This window comes from Perognathus longimembris, chromosome 23 (genome assembly GCF_023159225.1).
Source record: "Perognathus longimembris pacificus isolate PPM17 chromosome 23, ASM2315922v1, whole genome shotgun sequence".
In the NCBI taxonomy this organism is placed as follows: domain Eukaryota; kingdom Metazoa; phylum Chordata; class Mammalia; order Rodentia; family Heteromyidae; genus Perognathus; species Perognathus longimembris.
Genome location: NC_063183.1, coordinates 3,370,617 through 3,394,580, shown reverse-complemented (window position 1 = coordinate 3,394,580; position 23,964 = coordinate 3,370,617). Strand labels below are relative to the sequence as shown.

The window sequence follows — 23,964 nt, the reverse complement described above, 5'->3', positions numbered from 1 at the left end:
GTCACCAGCCATGCCTGTCGCTTGCATGCATCCACAGCTGCTCTCATCACGTTCATACTGTCTGTGACCACTCCGGTGCCCAAAGGCATAGCTGAGTACTTAGCAATAGCGACTAGATAGCTCCAAAGTTTTACCTGGGCCTTAAGGGGAAACATGTGCCCAGTGCTGTGTTAGAATGTGGTTCTATGAGGAATCTGCAGGGACCAGGCCTGTGCCTGCGATGTCAGAGGTGCTCACTCAACAATCACTTTCTGAATGAGCCGAAGACGTCTGGCACATCTGTGCTGCCTATGTGTGGGGGAGGAAAGCCGGAGCTGGGAGGGGGCCGTCAGAGAGCTAGGAAGAAGGGAGTGAAACAGACGGAGGCTGCCTTTCAGACACAGTGTTCAAATGCCAGTTAGTCCTGGATGTGTCTTTCCTGTGACAGCCACAAGCTCCCCAGTGCACCTCACTGTCACCAAGCCCAAAGCTCAGCTGTGTATGCCAGGGACCCTCTAACGTAAGACCAAACTCAAGGAGCCCTTTCCAAAGAGGAGAGCAGGGCGAGGGCAGGGAACATGGCCTTTATCACAAGCACTTCACTCAGCCGTCAAGGAGCAGCACTCAGCTTTTTGTTGGCTTTTTTTGTGTGTGTGTGTGTGACCTGGGCATTCTCCCTTGCTCAAGGCTGGCACTCCACCACTTTTTTGCTCATTAATAGGAGACAAGAGTTTCTTGGACTTGTCTGCCCAGGATGGCTTCGAACTTCAGTCCCTAGACATCAGCCTCCTGAGAAGCTAGGATTACAGCCATGAGCCACCAGGCTTGAGTCTAGCATGTTGGCTTTTTAAACTCGGTGTGCAACAGGATTTTAGAAAGCAACTGAATAAAGTAATGTGAACTGTATTGATGCCATCTTTGGTGTCTGTATTTCTGAGGCTCTGGCCTCTTGGAGTCTCCAACCTCTGTGAAGATTCAGCCTCTCCCTGTGCTGGCCAATTTCTGAAGACAGTAAAGAAATGACCTCAAATGCTGTGGGAAGCACAAGAAGCTTAAATGACCAGAAACCCAAGACAGACCAACAGTGAGATGTGGCTGGCCTTCTCCTACACCCCTAGGCCCCAAAAAAGTCCTCAAAAAAGAGAAATGTTATCACAGGAGACAGGTACTGACATCTCTGTCAGATATGCAGGTCTCTGGAACCATTTTCCTTTAAGGAAATCAAAGAATCTCCCCTCCCTCCCCCTTCATTTTCCCCCTGCTCTTCCTTGTCTATACTAAGGAATTAATTCTGTCTTAGGCTGGCTTGGCAAGCACTCTGCCACTTGGGCTACACATACCCTGAGTCCTTTTGCTTTTAGTTTGCTTTTCATATAGAGTCTTTTTGCCAGGGCTAGCCTCAGACCTCAATCCTCTCATCTCTGCCTCCCAAGAAGCTGAGATTCCACGTGTGTACCACCGTGCCTAGCTCTCCTTAAAGGATTTCTTCAAGGGAACAGAAAGAGGAGGAGACAGCAGAGAGCAAAGAGGCCACACATTTCACACAGCCGTGAGAGTGTGCTTTGAAGCTCAGTGTGCTTGACCTCCTGGCACCTCTACCATCTCCAGGTTGCCTACCTGAGTCTCTGACTCACAGGGAGCCCCTCAGACTGAAGGAAATCCTTCCATCCATCAGTGTCACCATGGCTGACATGCTCTGAATGGCCCTGGGGCCTTTCCAAGCTCTATAGTCAACCACAGCGCTGGGTGGAAAGCTGCGGTCCCCATGAAGACTTATCCCTCTGCTTAGATATCTTCTTAGATGTGTGACTGTCTCCCTCTCCTCTCCCTGTCTCCTCTACTCCCAGTTTCCTCCTCTGTGAAATGGAGACCCTATCAGTAACTGTCTTGTAGGGTTGTTGGTAAGGTGGCATGGGACGGCCCATGCTGGACGCCTATCACCAGTGAGGGGAGGTGGAGAATTCTAACCAGAGTAGGAGGCAGCTCCAGTGCTGAACCACTCTCCCAGCGTTTGCTGTCTCAGTGCCCAGCATGGTGCCAAGATCACTGGAAGCACTGCCAGGCCTTCAACCTCCTCCTCCTCCTCTATTCCCTTCCCTCATCCCGCATCTGGTACCCACCCTGCCTCCTCCAGGGAGCTTCCTGTCCCGTTCCCACCCCACTGCCCCCATTACCCAACCACAGGGAAGACCCTGCCCCCCACAGCACAGAGGTCCCACCCCCTGTGTCCTGTTCCCCAATCACAGAGAAGACTCTGTCCTCTCAGCACTCAAGGCCCCACCCCCTGCTCCCTCCATTGCCCAATCACAGGGAAGGCTCTGATATCCCCAGCACCGAGGAGGCAGCAGGGTTGATCAGGGCTTCTCAGAACCATTCTTGCCTCCCCCAGGCCTCAGCCCCAGCCACATCCTGTCAGCTCCTGTACTATTCCTCCCCGGAGTCTTGGCTTCTGCGCCTGTCTCTGCCTTGGCATGCTCTTTCCCAGGGATCTGCAACCATCTGGCTCTCGTCTCCAAATGCCGTCACCCCCATGAGTGACACACAGGCCACCGGCCACCCTCCGCCACTCATCCTCTTGCATCACTTCCTTTATAACTTTCAAAGTATTTTGTTGGCTTCCTGCTGCTCCTGATCCACCACTAAGAACACAAGGGCCCTGGAGGCCCAGGCCTTCTCCGTCTCACTCAGGAAGACAAGCACATAGAAGACAGCCAGCAAATGCTTGTGGAAAAGGTAAAGGCGTCAGCATCCAACTTCATGCTCACCCCCAAGACCGAGGCCCAGGCTGTGGGGTCACAGGCTGCGGGGAGATGTGGTTAGTGCCGACTTGCAGGAAGTCCATGGAAAGAAGTGTATGGCGGCCCGTGATGGACGGCCACTGTGGAGGTGGCGGGCAAAGACCAAGCAGGGCACAAAGCCTCCCAGGGAGTTGACACCCATGTCTCAAACCAGGAGCCTATGGGAGGCCCAGACCTGGTGAGTTCAGGCCGCCAGCTGAAGGGGATTCTGACCCCAGCAACCATCACCCCCAGCACAGCGTCACTGTCACTGTGGATGAGCTGCTGTGTCCAAGGGAAGGGCTGGATGACAGGTTCCAGGCCAGGCTGCCCATCCACTGCTGCCCTAGGGCCGGCGGAGCAGAGCACAGGCCACCTCTGCCACCCAGTGGCCAAGACAGGCTCTGCATGGTTCGTCAGGGTGATGGGCAGCTTGGCTGCCTGCTGGGAGTAAAGACCTGTGCAGCATGGCCCCGCCCCGGGGTTCTGCTAGAATGCATGTTCTGGCTCCGCAGGCCAGAAGAAGGGCCTAACATTCTCTATCTCTAATGGGCCCTCGGTGGCTAACTACGGTGATGAGACCTTCACAGCTGAAAGGCGGAGGCTCGGGGAGCCCCACCGTAGGAACTAAGATGGGAGGAAGGCAGAGCTTGCAGGGACAAGGCCTGGGTGGGGTGGGAGAGTGGGAAGGAGGCACAGACTGCAGGAGGCGGCTCCCAGAAGGAAGACGAGATGAAGGTGACATTAGTGACCAGCTATAAGCAGACGGAGCACAAGCGAGACAGGAAGCGCTCCACACAGGTGATAAAGACAGTGAAAACTCAGAAAGACCCAGACAGCTCCTGCCCCAGCTCCGCCCCTGCCCAGTCAGCCAGCAACTCCCTCAGAGTGGGCAACACCCCCACTAGCCTAAACCGTCCAACTGTGCCACCGTCACCCGATTGCTTTGTTTCACTTATCTTCTGTGTGGTGCCTTTTCTGTGATTTTATTTCTCACCAAGTGCGAACATGAAATGTGTAGTTAGCACAACCTAAGAAACACAGGCACTTAAAGGAGGGCTTCCCATCCCCTCTTCCTCAGGGATCTCTATACTCTGTCTTCCATTTTCCAAAGTCCCAATGCTGACAGTCCACTCTGAACCCTTCCACACCTTTCTTCCTGCCCTGATAAGATGTGTGAACCTAACTTCCTACATAGGAAGTGTCTGTTGCAGTCGCCTGGGGTTTTTACACCACCCCCTACTCCACAAGGCTTTAATGACATCAGACTAAGTGTGTATTCTCTCCATCTATTCCTCTCACATCACCAAACAACCACAGACTCATGTTTTCAGTTGGAGCCAGAGAGTAAACTATCTAGGTTTGGCAAACCATATAAGCTTGATTGCTGCCACTCAATGAACTCTGCCATTGTCTCACAAAAGCAGCCAATAAAACTTTATTTATAAAGACAGGAAGCAGGCTAGATTTGGCTCACTAGCCATAGTATGTCAGGTCAATAATGATAGCTCTTCCTATATATAGATGGATAGATGATAGATGGATAGGTAGATAGAGCTCTGTCTCTCTGTCTCTCTGTCTCTGTCTCTGTCTCTCTCTCTCTCTCTCTCTCTATATATATATATCCAATTAATTTAGTGATTTAAGAATTTTGATTACTTAAGATTTGTAAGTAGAGTCTGGAGCCAATGGTGCACACCTATAATCCTAGATACTCAAGAGGCTAATATCTGAGGATCCCAGTCAACTCAGGCAAGAAAGTCTATGAGACTCCTATATCCAATTAACCAAGAGAAAACTCGAAGTGGAGGTGTGGCTCAAGTGGTAGAGTGAAAATGCTTGAGTGAAAAAGCTAAGGAACAACATCTAGGCCCTGAGTTCAAGAACTGGAATACAAAAGGAAGGGAGGGAGGGAGGGAGGGTAGGAGGGAAGAAAAGAAAAGATTTTTAAGTAAAAACATGCATGTCCGTAATTCAAGCTATTTGAGAGGTAGAAATCAGGAAGGCTGTGGTTCTAGACCAGCTCAGCCAGATCAGTTGAGACCCCCATCTCAACAGATTAAAAAAGACTAACTGGGCACAGTGGTACACTTGTGTCATCCCAGCTAAGGCAGAAGGTATAAATAGGAGGATCATAGTGTAGGCCAGTCCAGGAAAAAAAGCAAGACCCTGCTTCAAAATTAACCAGCACAAAAAGGGCTGGTGGTAAGGCTGGAGTGATAGAGTGCTTATCTAGCAAGAGCAAGGCCCTGAGTTCAAACTCCACTGAAAAGAAGTGTAAAACACACATAGAAATGCAAATATGCTGAGTGGGTTTTCCCCAAAGTGATTCCATCCAGGGACCCAGTTCCTCTCCCAAACAGCAGAACATGGCGAGCTCAGTCCGAGCTCCGTGTGCATATTCGAATCCAGCTTGAACAACTGCATACTGTCCCATAAGACAGGGATATCCTAATTAAATCCATTCCGGTCTTTACCACTGCAAACAAAACACCAGTAAGCACACTCGCTCTGTTCTTTATCTCATGGCATGCTGGGGATTTTATTTCATAGGGGAGATTCTCAAAAGGGGAACTTGAAAGTCAAAATATGCATACATAAACGCATTTTACACAGGCATCAGTAGGCCTCTGTCCCCAAAGATGGCAGCCAGTCACAGCCTTGCTAGTGCTGGCAGTGTCTCCCTCAATGGGGCCCCCAGGCCTAGGGAAGCAATGGCTGTGCCCCCTACTCATCCCAAGCACAGGGGTCTTCGAGGGTGGTCCGGCCTTGTCATCCTCATGATATAACAATATACCAGATTTTGACACCCAAGACATAGCAGACTTCACAAGCCAACGGGCGTCAAGGAACAAGGCACCTGTGCCCTGCGTCTGAGGGGCGCAGGCAGCTACCCGTGATGCATTGAGACAGACAGGGGCAAGACTCAACTCCACCATGCCCAGGAGAAGCAAAGCAACACTGGTGTTCTGCTGAGTGAGCAGCCTTCCCCCCTGACCAAGCAAGGATGGGGTCTGAAGAGTCTTTAGTACCCTGGGCCCCGCAGCTCCCAGAGCCTGGGCTGTGGGTGGGGGCTGGGGGGGGGGCGAGGGCTGGCCCACGAGCACACCTGCAGCAGTGTTCCCCAAGGAGAATGTTCAGTTTTTTTTTTAATCAAATACTCATGGCAGCTGTGGTTTTTTTAGATGATTAACTTGACAGGGTTTAGGACGGCATGCATTTGTCAAAACACAGTTATGATGTGTGACCAGTGTGTACATAAAATTGCACGCAAATTTTAATCTCAAAATGTGTGGTAAAACCCTATAAATAACAATGACACCCCTGTGTTATTGATGTATATTAATAAAAAAAATTTGCTGGGAATATGGCCTAGTGGCAAGAGTGCTTGACTCGCATACATGAAGCCCTGGGTTCGATTCCCCAGCACCACATATATAGAAAATGGCCAGAAGTGGCGCTGTGGCTCAAGTGGCAGAGTGCTAGCCTTGAGCAAAAAGAAGCCAGGGACAGTGCTCAGCCTCGAGTCCAAGGCCCAGGACTCGCAAAAAAAAAAAAAAATTAACTTGTGAAAGTAGTGTGTGTGTGTATGTATGTATGTATGTATGTATGTATGCATGCATGCATGTATGTATGCTGGTCCTGGGGCTTGAACTTGGGGCCTGGGCACTGTCCCTGGGCTTTATTGCTCAAGGCTAGCACTCCACCATTTGAGTCACGGCTCCACTTTCAGCTTTTTTTTTTTTTTTGGTGGTTAATTGAAGATAAGAGTCTCACAGGCTTTCCTGCTTAGGCTGGCTTTCAACCCCTAGCCTCAGATCGCAGCCTCCTGAGTAGCTAGGATGACAGGCATGAGCCACTGGTGCCTGATTTTAAAAAACTATAAATTTTGACTTCTGGTTGACAGTGAATAGGCTGTAATATGTAGGGAGATTTGAGCTGAGGTCTGTGTTCAACAATAACAACAAAAAGAACAGAGCGGGTCAGGGAATACGGCCTAGTGGTAGAGTGCTTGCCTCCCATACATGAAGCCCTGGGTCTGATTCCACAGCACCACATATATAGAAAAAGCCAGAACTGGCGCTGTGGCTCAAGTGGCAGAGTGCTAGCCTTAAGCAAAAAAGAAGCCAGGGACAGTGCTCAGACCCTCAGTCTAAGCCCCAGGACTGGCAAAAAAAAAAAAAAAGCAAACAAACAAAAAGAGCAGAGCACCCATGGCTCACCTTGTAATCTTAGCTACTCAGGAGGCTGAGCTCTGAGTTGGATCAAGGTCTGAAACTAGACTGGGCAGAAAAGTCTGTGACATTCTTATCTGCAGTTAACCAGCAAAAAACCAGAAGCGGGCTGTGGCTCAAATGGTTGAACACCAGCCTTTAGTGAAAAAGCCAAGTTAGAGCACAAAGCCCTGAGTTCAAACCCCAGTACTGGCATGAAAGAAAGAAAGAAAAAAGTGGACTGATGGGTGGTTGGAGGGGTGGATGGCTACAAGGTTAGACAAGTGTGGTAAGTGGTAATGAGAGAAAGGAGAGGAAGAAATGGATATCCACATTATTGTGCGTCAGGAGGAAATTCAAGATCTAATGTTGGAAAGGATAAGCTTCTCACCCCAGACATCATTCTGAAGTCATTCCCAAATTCCACGCTTCTTGAGAGGAAAATTCCATACCTCTACACTGAAGTTCCAGGCACACAATTATTGAACAGTCCTGCATAAAAGGTGTGTGTGTGTGTGCGTGTGCGTGTGTGTGTGTGTGTGTGTATGAAATGTTCAAGGAATTTCGTCTTAGATCAGCGTCTCTTCTCCAACTCATCTCCTGATGTCTATGCAAAAGATTCCAAGATTGGAGTGGAGGAGATCAGAAATCTAAAGGCACTTCTGGTCCCAAGCTTTTCAGATGAAGAAGAGTAAACCTGTGTGGTTGGAGGGAGGAGGGAGGGCCTAGAACTGGGCCCCAGCCCTGCCCTGCCTTTCCCTAGACCTTTGTCCCATTGCAGACAGTGCGGCAAGGAGAAACGGCTTTAAGGCCAAGGCTGCCCCCTAGTGGGTTCAAGAGGCCTAACGCACGAGCGCTTTTTCTAACAGTCCTGCAAGTCCCATGCGTTCACCTATCTAGATTCTTCCTCCCATTGTATTTCCCTTTTCTCTCCCTCTGCTCTTTCCTTGTCAAGCACAGGGCCAGCGCAGGGAAGGCAGGAAAAACAGGAGACAGAACCTTCTGGCCCACTCTGGCACTAGGTTCCACACACCCAAGCATGAGAGGATCTAAAGAACAGGTCATGGATAGGGCCAGGCTCCAGTGGCTCACACCTGTCATCCTAGCTACGCAGGGGGCTGAGACAACAGAGGATCCGTTTGAAGCCAGCCAGAGCGGAAAGGTCTGTGAGACTCCATCTGCAAAATGACTGGCCAAAAGCTGGTCTGGAGGCATGGTTCAGGTAGTAGAGTGCCAACTAAGCAAGTAAGCAGATTGAGCCTGAGGCTCAGAGTTCAAACACCAGTGCTATCAAAAATAAATCCTCACCAATGACTGTGAATTTTAACCCAATGGAAATTCTCTATATCTAACACCAGGAAGAAAGATTAAAAAAATAGTGTCAAGGCCGCAGAAGAATTTGGGAAAATTGAAGCAAGGAAGCAAGGATGAACAACGGTTAAGAGTGACGGCTTGGGATCTAAGGCTGGAGGAGCACAAGTTCAAGGACAGCCTGGCCTGCACAGGGAGACGCTGAGATGCACGTGATTAGAATAAAATACTGAGGCGAAGGCCTCACAAATGCCGGGCCATCTCCCAGCTCTGCTGTGGCCTTCCGAAGTCACGCTTCTGCCCCTGGCCACTGCCAAGTACTGGCTGTGATGTCAATACCACTCCCTGTGAATCTTCCAGAGGCCCTGCCCCGCATCCTGTCCACTCCTCTCTCTGGGGGACAGGGAGGTCACAGCTCCACAATGTAACTCAGCCCCCTTAGGGCTTGCTGCACACCTTGGGCCTGGTCCTTAAGTTTCTCTGTGTGCTCTGCTTCCTAGAAGAAAGAATAATGAGGACTGGGCATGGGGTATAGTCCTGTAATCCCGGCCACGCGCGAGGCAGAGGAAGGAGGGTCTCATTGGATGTCCACGCCAGCCCAAGTCAAAGTGGGTGAGACACTGTCTTGATAAAACACAACAAAACAAACAAAAACCACATAGGTCAAGAAAGCAGTAGGCTGGCTTTGCAAGTGTGAGACCCTAGATTGAATCCCCATTGCTGGAAAGAGGGGGGGTAGGAGAGAGAGAGACAGAGAGGGAGATGGAGAGGAGGAGGGGGAGGGGAGGGAAAAAGAGGGAGAGGGGGAGGGGGAGGGGAGGTATGAGTCTGAGGTCTCTTGATCCTCACTCCTGATCTCTGAAATCTCTGATTTACCACCTTCAAAGGCCTGGTTTCAGTCAGGATGCTCCAGAGACTTTCTCATTCACAGACTCCATGAGATTCAAGGACGCCACCCTCTGTTACAGGTCCTGGGATTAGATCCAGAAACCAATGCCCACCTTCCTGGAGCTAACGCCTTGTGGACATAGAGACACCCATCAAACCCAACACAAAGCCACAAGTTCAAGGTCAGGAGGCCAGAAGCCTCTATAACAGGAGCCAGCCAGGGGTGGGAATGAACCCAGATTACAGGAGGAGGCAGGTGCTGGGAAAAGAAAGCCACTCTAGAGATGGGGTGCAGAGACAGGGGCAGTCGGTGAGGGGTGGGGAGGAGCTGACATGTGTATCAGGCTCAACCTGCCTCGAAGACAATGGGAAATGCAGAGGACTTTTTAAAGAAGTGGGCCAGGTGCTGGGGGCTCACACCAGTCATCCTAGCTACTCAGGAGGCTGAGGTCTGAGGATTGCGGTTCAAAGCCAGCCTGGGCAGGAAAGTCCATGAGACTCTTACCTCTAATTAACCAGCAAAGAGCTGGAAGTGGAGTTGTGGCTCAAGTAGTAGAGTGCCAACCCTGAGCACAAAAGCTCAGGGACAGTACCCAAGCCCCTGTGTCCAAGACCCCAAAACTGGCACAAAAGAGGAAAGGAAGGATAAAGAAGGAAAGAAGGAAGGGAAGGAGGGAGGGAGGGAGGGAAAGAGGGAGGAAGGGAGAGAAGGTGGGAATCAGTCTACAAATGGACTACAATTTGTTGAATGCTATCACTGCCCTACAAATGCAGAAGCGCCACCTGCAGGTTTAAGGGAGCCCCAGCTTCCCTACTGTCCACTATGGTGTGAAAGCCATGTTTGGGTCCCCCTTGTGGTCTTGCGGATGTGGCCTGATGTTGGGGATTCAGCTTGGCCTTGCGGGGGGAAGGGCAATGAGAGCGCTCCCGACACGCCGCCCTTCCCCCAGCCCTGGGACAGTGTGGAAGTAAGCCACACCTATCTCCTTCTGGGTCCGGAACCAGAAGGGGTAGCTTTGAGACCATTCCCCACCTGGCGCCAGCAAGCACGTGTGCTCCCTTTTCGCGGGCTTTGCCCAGAGGGCGGTACTATGGGAAGTGACGTTAGCCCATGAGGGAGGTCCTTGGGAGCTGCTCTTGGACAGACAAGCTCACCAGCCTATCGCCAGCTCCTGCTCAATCCTCGTCATCATCACTATATTGCTGTAAGCCCCTCCTGAATAAACCAGATTGCTCTCCGAAGCGTCTCCAAGATCCGTGTGCGCCTGGCTTCCTTGGTGGGTAAGGAGGGAGGAAAAGGGGATCTCGTTCAGCCACGTGCACCTTAGGCTTGCCCGTGTCCCTTCGCTCCACCTTGGCCACCTGCGGGTCGGCACCCAGGGGAGAGGGTGAAAAGGGGAGCACTGATAAGGGAGTAAACTTAGCATCCCCGCACCAGGGGAGGTGAATCTAGCCCGGCAGCCTGACTTGGATGTAGGGCCTTTGGAGGGACGAGAAGGTGAAGACGCAGCTGCAGGGGAGTCGGGCGCCTGAAGCCGGTGGCTGAAGTCTCCGTGAGAGGAATCTGGACACAGAGACACCAGGGAGGACACAGATGACAGAGGCAGATGGCTGAGTACTGCATCCACAAGACAAGCTGCCCAGCCTGCCATCAACCAGTAGGGAAGGAGACAGGGACAGGCGTTCTCAGGCACCCTGATCAAACCCAACCTGCTGCTGTCCCAACTCCACACCTCTCACCTCCAGAATCCTGAGAATGAGCAGCTAGTTTAAGTTACCTGGTATGTGAAATGTGCCACTGTGGCCTTAGGAAATGAACAGGAGCATATGCACGCACGCGCGCGCACGCACACACACACACAATACATATAAAAATCCAACAAGTTCAACCTGTTGTTTTATTGTCCTTAAGAGCATGAGCACTGAGCCTGAGAAGCTTCATTCATAAAATGAGGATAAAGAGAAATCGGTTTTGAGAGTTGAAAGAGCCAGCACGTCAATTTGGACACAAGTGTAGTTCCTGAGTATAAACACTAGAGGGAAGCAGAGCCTCACGGTGCTTCACAGATAAACGTGCTCCTCAGACCCTGTGGCTGCAGGATGCTTCCTGAGACCCCCAAAGCGCCCCACTGGGAGCAAGCGATCTCCATCCTCTCCTGAAGGAAAAAACGTGGATGCACATTCTTTAAAAGCTCGCTGGGTTTCATAGATTGCCATTTGAAAGAGAAATAGAGCCAAGCATAGGGGCTCACGCCTGTCATCCTAGTTATTCAGGAGGCTGAGATCTGAGGATCGTGGTTCGAAGCCAGCCTGGGCAGAAAAGTCGATATGACTTTTCACTCCAATTAATCACCAAAGAAAAGCCGGAAGTGGAGGGGTGGCTTAAGTGGTAGAGCCCTAGTCTTGAGCAAACTAAGGAATAGTACCCAGAGATCTGAGTTCAAGTCCCAGGACAAAAAGGGAGGGAGGGAGGAAGGGAGGGAGGGAGGAAGGGAGGGAGGGAGGGAGGGAGGGAGGGAGGGAGGGAGGGACGGAGGAAGGGGAGGAGGGAAGAAGGAAGGAAAGAAGGAAGGAAGGAAGGAAGGAAGGAAGGAAGGAAGGAAGGAAGGAAGGAAGGAAGGGGAAAAGGACCATTCACAAGCCCTTACTATGATCAGTTAGTTACACAAAGGCTACAGCCAGTTAGGTCACAAGACAGAGTGAATCCTTCAGCGTTTCCATTTGGGGCTGGCTCCTGGGGTCGCTTCTGGCTGAGCAGCCCCTGGCTGGCACAGCTAGATGTTTGTTTCCCTGTTCCAGCGGGGCCTGCAGAGCTCAGCACGGAGCAGCAGGCGGCCCCAGCCCTTCTTCCTCCTGCACCCCCACCAGACCCCTCGCACCTGGCCTAAAGGCTGAACCATCATCTCTCTTTCTTAACATGAATGAGAGGTATACAGGGTACACAGAATAATATCACAGTGAAATTGATGCTAAAGAGAGCGATTTCAAATCCACAGCAAAGCCCTGGGGCTTCCCATGGGGTTGCAAGCCCTCCCCATCCTCTTCTCTAAGACTTGGTGCTGCTCAGATTCCACTGTTTCCACTGGGAAAATGGGGCCAGAAAGCAAGGCTCTTCTCTGCTGTGTGAATCAGGAAAGTCATAAACACCGCAGAGGACCCAGAGACTGGGAATGGAAAGGGGATGGAGAAGCAGATGCCTACCAAAGTTACAAGTCCATTGACCTCCACACAAGGAAGAAGCCAATATCTGAGGTGATCAAGGCTAAGTGCCTTGATTTGACTTTTGGGGGGCTTCCGGTACCAGTCCTAGGGCTTAAGCTGAAACTCTGCGCTACCCCTGAGCTTTTTCACTCAAAGCTGGTGCTCTCCCACGTGGGCCACAGCGCCACTTCCCGTTTTCTGGGGGTTCATTGGAGATAAAAGTCTCATGGACCTTCCTGCCCGGGGCTGACTTTGAACCTCGATCCTCAGATCTCCGCCTTGAGTAGCTAGGATGACAGGTGTGAGCCACCAGCGCCCGGCTCGATTTGATCTTCACATGGCAATAATCCAGGATGGCTGGCAAATATGTTCTTCTATTTAACTATTATGTGTTCATTTAAAAGTTGTGAAACAAAGAAAAGTCCGGGGACTCAGATGGCAACGCTGAGCTAAAGCCAGCCTGGGGCACTGCCCAGGCTGGGACACAAGAAAGGTCGCGGGGGGGGGGCACAGCTGGCATCTCCCGACCCAACGACCTTCCAACCCCCCCTCCCCCCATGCCCAGGCTCGGCAGGACCTCCGGGCCACCTACCGACCACGATGAGCACTTCCCGGTCGATGTGCGCCTGGATGTAGATGCGGCCACGGCGCTCTGTGTGGTCTGTGCCGCACAGGCTGGGGACGTTCATCACGCAGCGCTTGTGCACGTTCATCATGCAGGCTGGATGGGCAGAGAACATGGCTCAGACTATGTTCATGCGCTCCCTCCCTCCCCCCGGAAGCCAGAGTCATAACTTCAAATGTCCCCTGGGCCCAGGCCACCCTGGGGGGAGGGGGACATGGCCACCCCCACCCAGGAGAGCCCACCCACAGAGCTGCCCCACTGTGGCTATCTCCAGACTCATGTCTGACATCCCCGGATTTCAAGGTCATGACTGCTCCTAAGTGGGGGTCCCCAGAAAATGAGTGGAAAAGATTGGGGTTTGCTCTCTGGGAAGAAGGAGTTGGCCAGCTGTGTGGGTGTCATTGGAGCCAACGCAGAGCTGGGGTGCCCCCCACCCTTCCCCCAGAGCACCAGGGCTTCGTGTCTTCCCAGGGTGGGCCTTGAACCACTGCCTGGGAAGTCACCACCCTGGCTGCTCCCTGTACCCAAAGCACGGTCCCTGCAGCAGGGACAGACAGGGACCTTGAAGAGGTCTGGGCAGACTTTTTTTTTCCAGTCATGGGGCTTTAAATCCAGGCCTGGGCACTGTCCCTGAGCTTTTTCACTCAAGGCTAGCGCTCTACCACTTTGAGCCACAGCGCCACTTCCAGTTTTCTGGTGGTTCATTGGAGATGAGAGTCTCGTGTCCTTTCCTGCCCAGGCTAGCTTTGAACTGTGTTCATCAGACCTCAGCCTCCTGAGTAGCTGGGACAATAGGCCTGAGCCACCAGCTCCTGGCAGCATCTCTGCCACTCCCAGCTAGCCCTCCCTTGTCTTCCTGTGTTTGCTTCCATACCTGCCTGGTGCCCCTGGGGCCTGGGGCCGTGGTTTTGGTTGGGAGAACTACAGCTATCACCAAAGGGTGCTCAGCTTGAGAAGCTAAGGGAGAGGCTTCAGCACCCAAGGGTGCACTTCAGGGGACCCCAGGGAGCTCCAGGGAGGGAATGCTGGGGAGCCCCTCATAGCCTACCTATGTCTGTCCAGGAGGCACAGACAGATCACCAAAACGAAAAGATGGAGGAGGGAATGAGAAGGCCCCAGGACCCAGAGCCAGCCCGAGCCCTCGTCACCCTCCCTGTCTAGGCTGTGAGGGGAATGGTGTCCCGTCCGCCCCAGGCACCAGCGCGGCTGCGCGGTGGGCACCATTCTCTAGCTAGGGGCCTTGCCCACCCTGGCTCGCCTGTGGCTCTGTGTGGCTTGCTTTTCATCTCTCTCCTCAGCATTGGTGTGTGTCTCTCTGCCTCGGTGGCCCCTGGGCTCTTTAGTCTCTCACCACCAGCGTTTCCTGTACACCTAGGCATCTCTCTGTGTGAGTTCCTGTCATTCTCTCTCTTCTCTCTTTTTCACTGGCACCTCTGGGGGAATTCACTGCTGTGTCACCTAATGATAGTCAATCTCTCCTGCCGTGTCCACACTCCCATTCCTCTGTCCCTTGTCGTCCCTCTGAGTTTGTCCCTCTGTGACGGGGCACTGCTCAACCTGCAGCCGGCCAGCGGGAGCCACCGGCACACACGCGCGCATGCGCACATACATACACACACACACACACACACACACACACACACACACACACAGCCTCCCTGTCCCTCCACAGTCACGGCTCCCAAAGCCCCAGAGCCCCGCAGGCCTTTGTGTAATTAAGAGCAGTCCTGCCTGCACCTGCCTTTCCTGATGCCAGCTGTGCCAGCTGGGTCAGCCGGGCCAGAGAATTGTGTTCTCTTCCTTTTTCCCAACACACACTGTGGGTGCTGCAGGGGGCTGGTCCTCTCTCTTCACACAGGGTTAGCCTTACAAACATGCTGGGTGCCAGTGGCTCACTCCTGTAATTCCAACTCCTCAGGAGGCTGAGCGGTTAGTAGTGAGTAGTAGTGAGGATCATGTTGAAAGCCAGCCCAAGGAGAAAAGGTCCACGAGGCTCTTATCTCCAATGAACCAGCAAAAAGCTGGAAGTAGAGTTGTGGCTCAAGTAATAGAGTGTGAGCCTTGAGGGAGAAAGACTCAAGGATAGTACCCAGACCCTGAGTTCAAGCCCCAGGACCTGTACCAAGAAAGTAAAAGCCCCGGGGCACAGCTGCATGATGGAGCCTCGGCGACCGTGCGCCCACGCCGGTGGGTGTCTCCACCCTCACTGTGCGCCTTGGCCGGTCCCTTGCCACAAGCACCAAACACAAAGACTCAAAGCAGCCAAGAAGCCACGTGCCGGCCCAGGCCTGGAACCCTTGCTACTCCAGAGGCTCAGGTGTGAGGATCACGGTTCAAATCCAGCACAGATAAATCTGAGAGACTCTTCTCTCCAGTTAGCCAACAAACAAACAAAAAAGCCAGAGGTAGAAGTGTGGCTCAAGTGGTTGAGCACTAGCCTTGAGCCAAGCAAGAGCATGCAGTTCTGAGTTCAAGCCCCAATACTGATATGAAAGAAAAAAAGTGACTCAAAGTGTGCGTGCCAGTAGACTTGCCCTGTAGGGCCCTCTGGCCCCGATGTGCACACCAAGAGGGTGGGGACAGCCTCCCCATAGTCCTGGCAACCCAGAGGGCAGCAGACAGCTCCCCCCTCAAACGCCAACCCACTCCCCCCGCCCCCACCAGTGCATTTGGAAGCACAGCCAGCTTCCACGAAGCCTGGCCTAGACACACAGGCTTGCTGCCAGCCTTGACTCTGCAGGATGGAGGGGTGACAGGTCACCAGGACGCCAGGGGCTGGGGGTGGGGGTGGGGAGGCATGCTGCCCTGGGCTGTGAGGAAGGACCTGGACACAGAGGGGCTGCACAACAGTGGCTACTTACTGTCACACTTCATGCCCTGATGGATGAGGCCGTACAGCAGCGACCCGCAGTGGTCACAGAATGTCGGGCTGGAGTAGGTGTGGATTTTAAACTTATGTTTGCTCCGGGGATCCTGAGGCCAAGAGAAACAGAAAAGTCAGTACAGAAAGCCAAGGATGGAGACTGTGTCGAGTGACACTAGAAAAACCTACCAAGCCCTGGATTGGGCTCCTGCCATTGCTGTACCTGCAAGGCCAACACTATGTTCATGGCCAGTGAGGGACCAATGGCACTGAACATGACCCAAGGCAGCAGAAGTTCCAGATAATTCCATCCTCCACACCTGCTTCCTTGGCCTGAAGATCTCCCATCTGAGCTACTTAGAAATGCCTTGCTCCTCCGTGGAGCAAGGTCCCCAAGAGTGGACAGATAAAATGACAGGCCCCTGGTTTCCATCCCCCAGTCCCATCTTTATTCTCCAAGCATGTTTCTGGAGCGACCTAAGACCCAAGTCTAGGCCTGTCACAGCCTCCCACTTGAAGGCCCTGTGTAGTTCTTCATCATCTTCAGAATGAAGTGCAAAGCCCAATGAGCTTGGGCTGAGGAGGAACCAGTGAAGGGTCCACCAGCCATCCTTCTCTTTGACAACAGGACCCTGACTTTGAGCAGAAGGCACGCCACTCAAATGGAGAGACTCCACTTCCCAGCTGCCTTTGCAGTGTGGTGTGGCCATGGGATGGAGTTCTGGCCAATGGGCAGCAAGTGCTTCCAGGTCATTCTCTTAAAAGGAATGTATGTAAGACTCTCCACTCCCATCCCCCCTCCTCGCTGCCTGGAACAGGGCAAGAGGTCACAGTGACAACCTTGAACCCAGAGTTGAAGCCATGCATGGAAGGGGCAATGCCTTGTGCCCTTGGGCTGACACCTGAAGGAAAACTTAACTTCTGCCTTGTTCAAGTCACTCTGTTTGGAGCTATTTATTTATTACAGCAGCGCACACAATTCCCTAACAAGCAACCGGGCCCTTCACAACCTGAAATGAGACACACGGTTTAAGGGACAGGCGCTGGTATTAGGAAGCGCCTGGATTCTTCTCAGTTGAATGACTCTGAGCGAGCAATTTAATCCTTTTCTGCTTCAGTTTCCTTGTCTGAAAAGTGGAGATAATGGCAGTGCTAAGACTGTGATTACAGTGTAACACTGCTGGGAGGAATAAGTGGATTAACCTGTGTGGACATCGTAGCACCACCTGGCATTTTCAGCACTTCTCCAGAGGACCGCCACCCCACATACACCCCTATGGGCACGCGAGGCTCTCAGCACAGAGAGCACATCACCTCCCATCCACAACACGAGCGCTCGGCATCTCCAGCTCTGCACGTCTGGTCTTCTTTGATAGCTTCTCCCATCTGAGCCATGCCCCCAGCTTCCTTTCTCCTTTGATAGGCGCTCTACCACGTGAGCCACACCCCCAGCATCCTTTCTTTTGATAGATTCTCTACCATGTGAGCCACACCCCAGCATCCTTTCCTCTGTGATAGGCTCTCTACCAGGTGAGCCACGCCCCCAGCATCCTTTCTTCTATGATAGATTCTCAACCTTGGTGAGGGATGCCCTCCCCCACCCTTTTCACTGCTCAAACTACAAAAATCCCTTCCTGGGCGTGGAGGCTTATGCCTGTAATCCTGATTTCTCATAAGGCTGAGATCTGAGGAACTTGCTTCAAAGCCTGGATAGAAATCCTGTAAGACTCTTATTTCTGATTTGCCAGCAAAAACAAAAACAAGAAATGGAGGTGTGGCTCAAGTGGTAGAGTGCCAGTCTTGAGTCAAAGTGAAACCATGAGAGTTCAAGTCCCAGTACTCATTCACACGTACACACACACACACACACACACACACACACACACACACACACACAAAGATTCCCTTCTTTCTCTTCCCTAACCCAGGGCTCATCTTGCTTTCTCTGAACTAGTACACTGCAGAAGTTAATTCTATGGGCCTTAGGTTTCAACCCAGGGCTGATCCTTCACCCTTGCTACCCTCTCATTCCCCATTGGTGTGCATTTACTGATGAAGGAGCAGATGCCTTCATGAAACCTATATGCTCCTAACAGAGACAGATGCTGAACAAATAGGCAAGTCAACAGAAGTAAAAAGTGGATATTACTTTAGTGATGGACAGTCCTGCTGAGAAGACTGATGCTTTCAAATTTTAGAAATAATCCACGTAGCCGGGCACTGGTGGCTCATGCCTGTAATCCTAGCTACTCAAGAGGATCTCAGTTCAAAGCCAGCCTGGGTAGGAAAGTCCATGAGAGTCTTATCTCCAACGAACCACCAGAAAACTGGAAGTGGTGCTGTGGCTCAAGTGGCAGAGCATTAATAAAAGTTTAGACCAGCACAGTTGACACTATCAAGCCATCAAGTGCCAATGTGGAGAGATCCCAGCCAGAATCTTCAGGGCAGGGGTGCAAAACAATACAGCCAAGGTAGGAATGGAAAATTTTCCTTTTCTTCCTCTTTTGTTGGTCCTGGTGCTTGAACTCAGGGCCTGGGCACTGTCCTTCAACTTCCTCCCCCAAGGCTGGTGTTCTACCACTCGAGCCACAGCTCCACTTCCAGCTTTTTGCTAGTTAATTGGAGATCAGAAGAGTCTCACGGACTTTCTTATCCATGATAACTTCAAACTGTGATGCTCAGAGCTGCAGGCTCCTGAATACATACGATTACAGGTGTGAGCCACGGGTGCCCAGCAAAGAGGGGAAGTTTTTATGTGTGTGTCAAATATGTGTGTGTGTGTGTGTGTGTGTGTGTTTCTGTGTGTTGTAATAACCAGTGAGGCAGAAAGTCCCACCCAGCAGGGCAGGAAGTCCCATCCTGTGCTGGCATCATTGCCACAGTGGCACTTCCAAGTGGGCGCTGCTGCTGGAGGAGAGTGGGGTGTCAAAGGGCCAGAGCGTGTGTGTGTGTGTGTGTGTGTGTGTGTGTGTGTGTGTGTGTGTATACAGGCTGCCTGTTTGGATGTCAGGGGAGAAGGAGAGGGAGGTGAGAGGAAAAGCTGGCAGTGTCTGCCGGAGGAATGGAGTGGAGCTGATCTGTGGAGAAGTCTGAGGCCTGTGGAGAAGTCTGAAGCCTGAGGCCTGTGGAGGAGCCTGAGGCCTGAGGCCTGAGGAGAGGCCAGGCCTGCAAGAAGGAGGAATAGAAAGCTCCTCACTCCTTTGGAGGTTTGGAGGTCAGGGCTGGTCTGGGTTCTGGGTTCTGGATAACTGGCCCAGGACAAGGTAGTCACAGGCCAGTATTTGGAGGTGGAGGATGTTCTGGTTCTCAGTTTTGGATTGTAAATAAAGTTCCTTTGTAAATAAAACCCCTTCCCATCTTCAGCTGTGCCTCCATGGATTTTTCTCACTCAGGTCATTACGTGTGTGTGTGTGTGTGTGTGTGTGTGTGTGTGTTTACTGAGGGCTACATGTGTATGTATAACAGGCAATTTTAAGTATGATGAACCAGACCCAGGTCACCCACTGGCTCGCTGCAGACAGTGGGAGCTCACATACGTTACTCTTCCTTCTCTCCTCACTCCCGAACTCCACTCATCAGCACCACATCTTTCAGATGAAGCTAGAAGAGCCCTTCACTCATTCACCCATTCATTCATTCATCCATTCATTCAACCCAGCAAACAATAACTAAGGATCAGGTTCTTCCCGGGCACTGGGGGTATTGTTGTGAACCAAGAAGACAGAATGTCTGCTCTCTGGAACTTAGATTCTCATCAGAGAAGAGAAACAAAACTCAAAATCAAAACACCCTGCCCTCCCAACTCTTCCCCATCAGTTTAAACCACAGGATCATCCTGGGATATTTCGTAATCACATCTCTCACACTAGCCACAGTGAGAGTCATGCTGGTCACCAGTTTGCCCATGCCCTCTCCATTATACCTGCTGTGTAGCAGGAGGGGCTCAATAAATATTTAGTGATGGGGAGTTCACATCAATGGCACAGTGCTCATGCCAGGAACTGCTTGAAGGCATTTATGTCAGGTATCCATTCATCTGAGGGTCATACTAGAAAGAGGCATGACTCACTACCCCAATTTTACAGACAGGAAGCCAGGAGGAGGAGAGAGGAAGTAGTATTTCCCACAGATGCTGACCCAGAGCAAGAAGTTAATGGGCTGCCATGGTAACAGTGGGTCTGTCCTCCTCACTGCCAGTTGCCAAGCTGCTTCCCACCCCTGCCTGCCCCTCAACCCTGTTTGTGCTATTTGGGGCAAACAACTTACAGAGAGCTGAGTAAGATGGGTGGAGCCAGACACGGTGCAGGAAGGCCAATGAGGCAAGTGCAGAGAAAAATCTTCCTTTCAACGAATTAATTCATTTGTTTGTTTATGTCTGTGTTCAGGCTTGAACTCAGGGCCTCATGCTTTTGTTCAGCTTTTTCTTCCTCCCCACCCCCGGCCCTGCTTGGCCTGTACTAGGGCTTGAACTCAGGGCCTGGATACTTTCCCTTAAGTTTTTTGCTCTATGCTAGCAATCTGTCACTTGAGCCACAATTCTACTTCTGGCCTTTTGCTGGTTAATTGGAAATAAGAGTCTCATGGACTTTTCTGCCCAGGCTGGCTTTGAACCGTGATCCTCAGAGATCTCAGCCTTCTGAGCAGCTAGAATAAGAGATATAAGCCATGGTTGTTCATGGTTAACATAAGAGAAAGGCCTGGTGGACTTTTCTGCCTAAGCTGGCATTGAGCCATGATCCTGAGATCTCAATCTTCTTTGCAGCTAGGACTATAGGCATGCACCACTGGCTACAAATCTTCTTTATAAGTTCTAAGAAGCCTCTCCTCACCCCCTTCCCTGGTCTCAGCTCCCACTGATTCACATTTGCACTTACCAAGTCCTCACACCATCCAGTCAAATCCCATCATGCCCTCTGCTCCTGCCTCCCGGGACAGCTCCACAATGCCCCATTGGCAGGCCTGGTGGCCTCATGACCCCAGGATTCTCATGGAGAATCTTCCAGGATAGATGCCCAGGCCCGCACAAGTTCAGTGCAGTCACCAATACAGACAGGTACCCCACAGCCCTCATGACACACATTTTGAGATGTGCACTCTTCTAGGTATAGCTGGCAGAGAAGTGAACCTTTGGTCTGGGTGACACGTTTGTGGAGTGGCTGGGGTACAGGAAGCATTATGCTCCAAGCTGGGGTGTCTTGAGTTTTAGAGTACTGATCAGAGAGAAGCCTAGGATGGGGAGCTCCTGATCTCTGTCCCTCAGCAGCCTGGCACCACCCTCCCCGTGTCCCTTCTGCCTCCCTGCGTGACCTCTAAAAGTTGTTGTTGTTTGGTCAGTCATGGGCTTGAACTCAAGGCCTGGGCACTGTCCCTGAGCTCCTTTTGCTCAAGGCTAGCACTTTACCACTTGAGCCACAGAGCCACTTCCAGTTTTCTGTTGGTTAATTAAGAGATAAGAGTCTCCTGGACTTTCCTATCTGGGCTGGCTTTGAACCATGGTCCTCAGATCTCAGCCTCCTGAGAAGCTAGGATGGCAGGTGTGGGCCACCAGCGCCAGGCTTTCTAAACATCTTTTACCTGCTACAATCAGTCCTGGTTACCTGAAGCCTGGGGATAAGAATCAAGAATGACATTGGCTCTGTCCAATCAGAACACACTAGCTGGACCAATCAGAAGCCCCCAAGTGTGAAGTGGGGTGGGGCTGCTTCAGCTGCTGGTTGTGTTGAGGCAGGTATGGATGAGGAGAAGGGAGGAGGATGCTTAGAGCTTCTCACTGATTATTTACTAATGGATTCAAGCACTTCAGTACTGTCATGACTGGTACAGTAATGCCAGAGTGCCCAGGTTAGACATCAGCTCTACCATGAACCAAAATTGTGCTCCTTCCCCAGCCTCTAAGGCTATGGTTGGAAAGTGTGCGTGAGAACCCCAGCCCTGGGCTCCCCGGGCGCCTCCCTAAGTCATCTTTCTTCTTGTCTGACTCTGAGAGCATTCAAAGTTGGAGCTCTCTTAGCCAGGAGCAGTGGCTCATGCCTGTCACCCAAGCCACTCAGAAGGCCAAGATCTGAGAATCGTGGTTCGAAGCCAACTCCAGAAAGAAAGTCTGTGAGACTCATATCTCCAATTAGCCACCCAAGAGCAGCAAGTGGAATTGTGTCTCAAGTGGTAAAGCACTAAGCTTTGAGCTAAAAAAGCTAAAAGTCAGTGCCCAGGCCTTGAGTCCAAGACCCTAGTACTGGCACAAAAAAAATAAAAATAAAAATAAAATGGGGGGAGGGGGGAAAGACCTCTGGAGATGCCTCCTGAGCATCTTATAAGAGCCATCCTAATTCTGCACATCGGTGCACCACGTGGGACAGTATTTATTTAACACCTTAATGCCGCATGCTGTTTGTACTTCAAGGAATGTATTCCAAAACGAAACGCTTGAAGAATGAGAACCCAATGTGAGATCAATGTGCAAATCATATTTTTTTTTTTTGTTTTTGTTTTTGTTTTTGGCCAGTCCTGGGGCTTGGACCCAGGGCCTGAGCACTGTCCCTGGCTTCTTTTTGCTCAAAGCTAGCACTCTGCCACTTGAGCCACAGCGCCACTTCTGGCCATTTTCTGTGTATGTGGTGCTGGGGAATCGAACCCAGGGCCTCATGTATTTGAGGCAGGCACTCTTGCCACTAGGCCATATCCCCAGCCCTATTTTTTTTTTGACTACATCTTAAATGAAATAGACAACTCTTCAAATGAGAGGGTTTTTTGTTTTGTTTTGTTTTTTTAATGCTCACCCCTGCAGCTTCAGTTGAGAAGTTGTGGAGAAACAGACAACATGGATTCCTGATAGAGCCCCCCACCCCCACCCCATGTCACCTGCTGGGGACAGTGGGACCCTTAGTCAAAATTACAAATGCTTCAAAAGTAACCGATGCCTGGTTCTGTGACCCTTCATCTCCCTTCCAGAAATTGACTCTAGAGAGGATTTTGTGTGCAGCACAACTATTACATAGTCATTGCTACGCATCTGTAACTTCAAAAGGTTTTATGTGTTTTTCTTTTCTTTTTGAAGTACTGAGGTGTTGAGCACTGGGCCTCCAGCTGGTACTTTCACTGCTGAGCCATGCCTCCAGCCTGGATTTGTGCTTATTTTTCAGGGAGGGTTACACCTGGATAGCACCCACCTGTGCTTCCCAGACACTAGGGTGGCAGGCGCACACCAAGCAGCCGGCTCTCAGCCTCTAAATGTCCGGGGACATTTTGTTCTCCAGGCTGGCCTCAAGCTGCAATCCTCTCAACCTTACCCTCCAGTACTTGGCAGAAAAAGATTTTGTTCACTTTCTTTCTAATGAAAAGTTCGCTTTATTGTTGCTGTATCCCTCCAGACAGGATGTCGGTCCCACAGGGGCAGAAGAGTCTTGGTCACAAGTGCGTACATGCTACACTGGGTGCCCATTGCTCAGGCCTGCCACTTTAGCCACTCAGGAAGCTGAAATGTGAGGATCATGGTTCAAAGCCAGCCTGGGCAGAAAAGTCCATGAAACTCTTACGTTCAATGAACCAGCAAAATGTTGGAAGTGGAGGTGTGTGGTTCCAGTGGTAGAGCACCAGCCTTCTTGAGTGAAAAAGCCAAGCTTTAGTTGCAATGCCCTGAGTTCAAGCCCCAGTACTGGCATGTATACACACACACACACACACACACACACACACACACACACACAGGAGAGAGAGTGTGCGAGGAGAAAAAGCAGAGAAAGTCTCATTAAGACTGAGTGGATTATGATGTGAGAAGCTGACATGCGTGGTGTTGGAGGCTGTAATTGCCTAAGGTGCACGGAGGCTCGAAAGGGAAGACACTATCATTTGGTGATGATCCCACATTCTGTTCTCGCGGAAGAGATGAATAGAACTTGTAATAGTGTGGAAGTGATGGTGAATTTCGTGATGGTTTGCTTAAGTGACTTGAAACACGACGCTTTCTTCAAGGGCCACGACCCCCAGTTGCCAGGAAGCCATGGTTCCACACCCGGGGTGGGGGGAAGGGGAGCTAATGGGTAAAGTTGAGGAGGGTCTAATGGGTAAAGTTGGGGGGGGGGGGGATCTAATGGGTAAAGTTGGTAGAAA

At 51.4% G+C, this 23,964-nt stretch overlaps 1 protein-coding gene across 3 annotated transcripts in view; it reads right to left on the bottom strand.

Annotated features, from left to right (window-relative positions):
- The window catches only part of Prkcb (protein kinase C beta), a 300,299-nt gene that overhangs the window by 119,856 nt on the left and 156,479 nt on the right, over positions 1-23,964 (bottom strand). For all 3 annotated transcript variants that reach the window (XM_048332191.1, XM_048332190.1, XM_048332192.1), the window contains exons 4-5: positions 15,857-15,968; positions 12,963-13,091 (exon numbers count right to left, since the gene is read on the bottom strand). In XM_048332191.1, the coding sequence (XP_048188148.1) occupies positions 12,963-13,091; positions 15,857-15,968 (241 nt within the window). The remainder of the gene's footprint in view (positions 1-12,962; positions 13,092-15,856; positions 15,969-23,964) is intronic.